Consider the following 7,826-nt stretch of genomic DNA (forward strand, 5'->3'; position numbering starts at 1 on the left):
GTTCTTTGGTCAGACATGTCCCTCATAACCTGAAACATTCAATGTCAGGTGAAATGAGGCGATTGTGCCAAGTTGCCGCAAACGTACTGTACAGAGTGAAATACAGTTAGCTACATACAGTGCTGCAGAGTATTTAATGCTCCCCCCCCCCAATGTGTAAATACAGTATGTACCTTAAATGTATGAAAAGTTGCAATGCCTTTCTCAAATTTTACATCCACTGAAGTTGATTTCTGGCACCTGTGTACCATATGTCAAGACATTTTTAACCTGCATATTAACTTGCTGTAAAAAAAAAAAAAAACTGAGCTTATATAGGCATGGTTTGTAAATGAAGGTTAAGTTGTCTGGCTTTTAAATCTGGTAACTGCTTTTTTTTTCAACTATCAAGACACGGTAGCAACGGTCAACACTGTTTGGGGAAAATACAATCTTTATGTATGATCAGTTTTGTTTAATTGATTGAAAAGTGTGGTGTGTGTTCCCCCCCCTTTGCTTATTTTGATACTGTCAACAGACCCCTGAAACGCTTAATATTTACATGCTCTTTGCAATGTTAGGACTATTTCATTATTTTAAAACAAACGCATAGGCTCTCAATACTTGCAATGTGATCACAGTGAATTGCTTGTGAGAAATAGAAGCTAGTGAACAGGATGAAATGTTTCAACTCAGACAATCGAACACTTCAAATCTTTATTTCCATCTACTTTAAAACTAAACTAAAATGGAAAGTATTTGGTATATCTATAGTTTTTTTTTTTTTCAATTCTGGATAATTTATTTATTAAAGCTGTGATGTGTGTCATCTAGTTGTTGACTTTCTCAAAGTACTCCTTTGAACCTTCTGGAGTTGGCTTGATCTGAAAAACAAAAACTTGCATAGTAAGCAAACTGATCATCCAAAAACAATGTACTGTTGGGAGACCAAGACAAAGTCCTTGCTACTCATATTTTGGTGCTTGCATTCATTTTATTTGTCTGATGCCCTGGCAGGGTAGTGAAGGAGAGTGGCCTCACCGTAGGCGAGTCGGGGGTCCAGCTAGCAGGGCATACTTCACCGTGAGTCTCCACAAACTGGAAGGCCCTCACCAGACGCAGGGTCTCATCCACACAGCGGCCCACTGGCAGGTCGTTGACGCTCATGTGCTTCACCACACCACTTGGATCAATGATAAACAGTCCCCTAATGGACAAACAGACAATGGATAACTACTCAATATCATGGTAGAAATACATACAATGCAGTGTTAAATACACTATTGGGAATAGGTTGCCATTTAGAATGCACAGAACCTCAGTGCAATGCCAGGACCCTCCAGAAGTATGCCATAGTCTCTGGACACCTGTTTGTTGAGGTCTGCCAGCAGGGGGATGTGGATGTCACCCAAACCTCCAGCCTGAGAACAAGACACATGACAGCTTTAAACAGTCTTGGCCTTCTCAACCAGCTTCATGAGGTAGTCACCTGGAATGCATTTCGATAAACAGGTGTGCCTTGTTAAAAGTGAATGTGGAATTTCTTTCCTTAATGTGTTTGAGCCAATCAGTTGTGTTGTGACAAGGTAGAGTGGTATACAGAAGACAGCCCTATTTGGTAAAAGACCAAGTCCATATTATGGCAAGAACAGCTCAAATAAGCAAAGAGAAACGACAGTCCATAATTATTTTAAGACATGAAAGTCAGTCAATACAGAACCTTTCAAGAAAGGGTTAGGTTTGGCCAGGGTAGGCCGTTATTTTAAAATAATTTGTTCTTAACTGACTTGCTAGTTAAATAAAAGGTTTAAAAAGTGTTTGAATTGCAGCAAAGAAACCACTATGAAAGGATACCAATAATAATAAGAGATTTGCTTGGGCCAAGAAACACGAGCAATGGACATTAGACTGGTGGAAACCTATCCTTTGGTCTGATGAGTCCAAATTTAAGATTTTTGGTTCCAACCGCCGTGTCTTTGTAAGAGGCAGAGTAGGTAAACAGATGATCTCCGCGTGTGTGGTTTCCACCGTGAAGCATAGAGGAGAAAGTGTGATGATGTGAGAGTGCTTTGCTGGTGACACTGACTTATTTAGAATCCAAGGCACACTTAACCAGCATTGCTACCACAGCATTCTGCAGCGATACACCATCCCATCTCTTTTATGCTTAGTGGGAATATCATTTGTTTTTCAACAGTACAATGACTTAACACACCTCCAGGCTGTGTAAGGGCTATTTGACCAAGATGGAATGTGATGGAGTGCTGCATCAGATGACCTGGCCTCCACAATCACCCGACCTCAAACCATTTGAGATGGTTTGGGAAGAAATGGACTGCAGAGAAGGAAAACAAGCCAACAAGTGCACAGTATATGTGGGAACTCCTTCAAGACTGTTGGAAAAGCATTCCAGGTGACTACCTCATGAAGGTGGTTGAGAGTATGTCAAGAATGTTCAAAGCTGTCATCAAGGCAAAGGGTGGCTACTTTGAAGAATCTAAAATCTAACACTTTTGGTTACTACATGATTCCATATGTGTTATTTCATAGTTTTGATGTCTTCACTATTATTCTACAATGTAGTAAATAGTCCAAATAAAGAAAAAATCTGGAATGAGTAGGTGTGTCCAAACTTTAGACTGGTACTGTATATGGAATGATTTATGTATGTCTATGGAATACTACCCTAGGTACACCCACTGTACCTTGCGAGGGGTGTTTATCCATGCCAGGTGGGTGAAGTGCGAATCCACCGACACGCCCACCACTTCACAGTTGATGTCATGGAACTCGCTGGCCTTGTCACTGAATGAGATGATCTCTGTCGGACAAACAAACGTGCTGTAATGAGAAAGAAAAAAATGCTTTGAATAAAATGGCATATCCACAATCTCCTGCTTAAGTATCTGTAGTGCAAAGAACATAGGCCGTTAAATAATTCTAAAGACTAATAAAGTCAAGGATTGGTGTACCGTGCACGACATGCAGCTAAACACAGCAATCCATTCTCGTCTTTCCAAGGGAATAGTGCTACTCACAAGTCGAGAGGGTAGAAGAAAAGGACCAGGTATTTGCCCTTAAAGTCATCTAGGCTCATCTCCTTGAACTCGCCATTGTGGACAGCTGTAGCTTTAAAATGTGGTGCGTGCTGAGTGACAGCTGGAGCCCATCCAGCTGTACCTATTGGGAGAAAGATATTAAATTAATATGGTGGATTCTTTATTTAGGGGAATTACAAAAATGTTATAACATTTACTTTATTGCAGGACTTTAATATAATTGTATAAAATTGTTGAGCAGTTAATGAATGTGTTTTGGAAATGCTATTTAATATGCATAATTGTTTCATCCCCCCTCACTTTGATCAACTTCATATCACATTCCCTGTCCATACATACTGGTGGAGAAACAGGTTTTCTGCAGTACAGGACAGGTCAAAATTATTGAGGCCTTGTTCACTGAATTTCCATGTGGCGAGGCTGATACTTTCAGTCCTCCAGTTGCAACCTTTGCCTAGATGGGGAGGGGTAACGTTAAGAGAGGGAGATAGAGAAATTGCACTTCGTGACAACAACTGTTATTATTGGCGCTGATGATCATTAGACAGTTAGTATAATCAGTGATTGTATATTTAGAGTTTTTACTTAAAATGTAGCATTAGCGGTAAGTCTTTATTTGGGCAGAGGGATTTGTCCTGAATAAAATTACAGTGACGTTCCCGTCAAGCTCATTTGCAACTTCGTCCAATTCGCATTGCCATTTATATAGCTACAACGAAATTATAAATTGCTATTAAACCGTTGGTATTTCAATGCAGCCCACTACTACTGTTAACGTTGTAACATAAAAATATTTCTGAATGAACTTACAGAGGTCTTTAATAGTCTCCCAATGGTGGCTGCCATTTTGTATATTGACAAGTGCAGAGGCTGAATCGCATTACTGGATACCAAGGCCTCAATTTGCATTCTTCTAGTGTCCGCGCGCCTCTCCTTCTCATTGGATGAGAAAGCCAGAGGTCCCGCCCCTCTGACCTTCTCTTCCAATGTGTTTTGAGAATGAGGAGAGAGGACACCCACTGCAGCAAATCACATGGCTTTGACAAAGAGAATACAGTATAAAGATAGGCTAAAACTGCTCCTCCAATAGAGATCCCTGACCACACTTGTTGGCTAACAAAGCGCATGCGTAGAAACACCTTCGGGTCTCAAGCGAACTGCGCATGTGCTTGTCGTAAATTTAAAGGAACTCCTTCGATATAAAGTGGTTTTGAATGAAAACAATATGCTTAATTACTTAAGACATTGGCTTGGATCTAGGTTGTGCCTTTAGATTTACCAACTAAGTAAGAGTTTTTAACTTCTCTCATTGACTTCTCAAACCCCGGTCTGGTCTGTTTCGCAGGCGTTCCTGGAAGTCTCGCGATGTTGCGCCTCTGGGTATAGAAACTCGGTGGACTTGCGTCCTCTTCTTATATGGTTTGTTTTTCCATATTAAGTTGTACAATAGCCTAAGGTACAGCAACGGGATTTGGGAATGAAAAAAATATAAGATGCAAGACTTCTTCTTCCACCCAAAATAAAACAATTTTAAAAAACACATAGTGAGAGTAAACCCACTGACGGGAAGATGGAACAAGATGGACATTGTGCACATTTTCTTATCGATGAAACATTTTTTGTTCACAAAACTAGAAATCTGTTATGAACAGAGTGGACAAGTTTAGTTGACTTTGCCCTTTGCCAAAGTATTTTAAAATCGTGTTGTTTAGAAGGTGTGCAAAGGCGAATTTAGTTATTGCACGCGCGCACTTCACAGAGCAGGTGTTCCCTAACGGAAATATGCATATGATGCTAGAACATGCAAATAGGATCTCGCTTGCTCGTGCTTGGCTCTGCCCACCTCCTTGCTTGTTCTGCCCACTATGACTAATTTGTTCCCTTTGGAAACAACAGGCTGTGGTCTTACCAGGATGTGTACTCAGAGCATGTGCAGACCAACTGACATTTTCAACCTCTCCCTGACCGAGTCTGTAATACGTACATGTTTCAAGCAGACCACCATAGTCCTTGTGCCCAAGAAAGTGAAGGTAACCTGCCTGAATGACTACAGCACAGTAGTACTCACGTCGGTAGCCATGAAGTGTTTTGAAAGGCTGGACATGGCTCACTTCCACACCATCATCCCGGAAAGCCTAAACCCACTCCAATTCGCATACAGCCCCAACAGATCCACAGACGACACCATCTCAATCGTGGGGCCCCTCAGGGATGCATGCATTAGTTACCTCCTGTACTCCCTGTTCACCCACGACTGCGTGGCCAAGCACGACTCCAACACCATCATTAAGTTTGCTGATGACACAACAGTGGTACCGATGTGAGTTTGCGGACGACACAACAGTGGTAGGCTTGATTACCAACAACGACGAGACGGCCTACAGGGAGGAGGTGAGGGCCCTCGGAGTGTGGTGTCAGGAAAATAACCTCACACTCAACGTCAACAAAACTAAGGAGATGATTGTGGACTTCAGGAAACAGCAGAGGGAACACCCCCTATCCACATCGATGGAACAGTAGTGGAGAGGGTAGTAAGTTTTAAGTTCCTCGGCGTACACATCACAGACAAACTGAATTGGTCCACCCACACAGACAGCATCGTGAAGAAGGCGCAGCAGCGCCTCTTCAACCTCAGGAGGCAGAAGAAATTTGGCTTGTCCCCAAAAGCACTCACAAACTTCTACAGATGCACAATCGAGAGCATCCTGTCGGGCTGTATCACAGCCTGGTACGGCAACTGCTCCGCCCACAACTGTAAGGCTCTTCAGAGGGTAGTGAGGTCTGCACAACGCATCACCGGGGGAAAACTACCTGCCCTCCAGGACACCTACACCACCCGATGTCACAGGAAGTCCATAAAGATCATCAAGGACAACAACCACCCGAGCCACTGCCTGTTCACCCCGCTATCATCCAGAAGGCGAGGTCAGTACAGGTGCATCAAAGCTGGGACCGAGAGACTGAAAAACAGCTTCTATCTCAAGGCCATCAGACTGTTAAACAGCCACCACTAACATTGAGTGGCTGCTGCCAACACATTGACTCAACTCCAGCCACTTTAATAATGGGAATTGATGGGAAATGATGTAAAATATATCACTAGCCACTTTAAACAATGCTACCTAATATAATGTTTACATACCCTACATTATTCATCTCATATGTATATGTATATACTGTACTCTATATCATCTACTGCATCTTTATGTAATACATGTATCACTAGACACTTTAACTATGCCACTTTGTTTACATACTCATCTCATATGTATATACTGCACTCAATACCATCTACTGTATCTTGCCCATGCCGCTCTGTACCATCACTCATTCATTTTTCTTTATGTACATATTCTTTATCCCCTTACACTTGTGTCTATAAGGTAGTAGTTTTGGAATTGTTAGCTAGATTACTTGTTGGTTATTACTGCATTGTCGGAACTAGAAGCACAAGCATTTCGCTACACTCGCATTAACATCTGCTAACCATGTGTATGTGACAAATAAACATTTGATTTAATTTGATTTGGTAGGCCTGATCACTGACAACGTGAGACAGCCTTTATGGACGAGGTCAGAGACCTGGCAGTGTGGTGCCAGGACAACCTCTCCCTCAACGTGAGCAAGATAAAGGAGCTGATTGTGAACTACAGGGAAAGGAGGGCTGTTTTTAATTCATTTTTTACTTTAGTATATTTAGTAAATATTTTTGTAACTCTTTCTTTCTTAGCATTTCATACTAAGGTCTACTGTACACATCAATGATGTTGCTCTTGCTGCTGGTGATTCTCTGATCCACCTCTACGCAGATGACACCATTCTGTATATTTCTGGCCCATCTTTGGACACTGTGTTAACTAACCTCCAGACGAGCTTCAATGCCATACAACTCTCCTTCCGTGGCCTCCAACTGCTCTTAAATGCAAGTAAAACTAAGTGCATGCTCTTCAACCGATCACTGCCCGCACCTGCCCACCCGTCCAGCATCACTACTCTGGACGGTTCTGACTTAGAATATGTGGACAACTACAAATACCTAGGTGTCTGGCTAGACTGTAAACTCTCCTTCCAGACTCACATTAAGCATCTCCAATCCAAAATTCAATCTAGAATCGGCTTCCTATTTCACAACAAAGCATACTTCACTCATGCTGCCAAACATACCCTCGTAAAACTGACCATCCTACCGATCCTCGACTTCGGCGATGTCATCTATAAAATAGCCTCCAAACAAATTGGATGCAGTTTATCACAGTGCCATCCTTATTGTCACCAAAGCCCCATATATTACCCACCACTGCGACCTGTACGCTCTCGTTGGCTGGCCATCGCTACATACTCATTGCCAAACCCACTGGCTCCAGGTCATCTACAAGTCTCTGCTAGGTAAAGCCCCGCCTTATCTCAGCTCACTGGTCACCATAGTAGCACTCACCCATAGCACACGCTCCAGCAGGTATATCTCACTGGTCACCCCCAAAGCCAATTGCTCCTTTGGCTGCCTTTCCTTCCAGTTCTCTGCTGCCAATGACTGGAACAAACTGCAAAAATCAATGAAGCTGGAGACCCATATCTCCCTCACTAGCTTTAAGCACCAACTGTCAGAGCATCTCACAGATCACTGCACCTGTACATAGCCCATCTGTAAACAGCCCATCCAACTACCTCATCCCCATACTGTTTTATTTATTTATATCTTGCTCCTTTGCACCTCAGTATCTCTACTTGCACATTACTCTTCTACACATCTACCATTGCAGTGTCTAATTGCTATATTGTAATTACTTC

The 7,826-nt window shown here is 42.4% G+C and overlaps 1 protein-coding gene across 1 annotated transcript; it reads right to left on the minus strand.

The window, feature by feature from the left end:
* Positions 1 to 682: 682 nt before the first annotated feature.
* Positions 683 to 3,955, minus strand: LOC115113377 (thioredoxin-dependent peroxide reductase, mitochondrial-like). The gene is made up of 7 exons (XM_029640939.2): positions 3,849 to 3,955; positions 3,378 to 3,492; positions 3,018 to 3,159; positions 2,685 to 2,820; positions 1,297 to 1,400; positions 1,021 to 1,186; positions 683 to 863 (listed from the first exon to the last, which is right to left on the minus strand). The coding sequence occupies exons 1-7, from the start codon at positions 3,945 to 3,947 to the stop codon at positions 810 to 812; spliced, it is 816 nt and encodes a 271-aa protein (XP_029496799.1). The 5' UTR covers positions 3,948 to 3,955; the 3' UTR covers positions 683 to 809.
* Positions 3,956 to 7,826: the final 3,871 nt, after the last annotated feature.

This window comes from Oncorhynchus nerka, linkage group LG28 (assembly GCF_034236695.1).
Source record: "Oncorhynchus nerka isolate Pitt River linkage group LG28, Oner_Uvic_2.0, whole genome shotgun sequence".
Lineage (NCBI taxonomy): Eukaryota > Metazoa > Chordata > Actinopteri > Salmoniformes > Salmonidae > Oncorhynchus > Oncorhynchus nerka.

What these genes read in the sequence shown, in the direction of transcription:
- LOC115113377 (XM_029640939.2), bottom strand. Translation starts at nt 3,947, where the DNA reads ATGCAAATTGAGGCCTTGGTATCCAGTAATGCGATTCAGCCTCTGCAC. An exon ending in GGAGACTATTAAAGACCTCT is followed by an intron (nt 3,493 to 3,848) that starts GTAAGTTCATTC and finishes CTCCCCATCTAG; the next exon opens with GCAAAGGTTGCAACTGGAGG. An exon ending in GGACCCCCGACTCGCCTACG is followed by an intron (nt 864 to 1,020) that starts GTGAGGCCACTC and finishes TTTGTTTTTCAG; the next exon opens with ATCAAGCCAACTCCAGAAGG.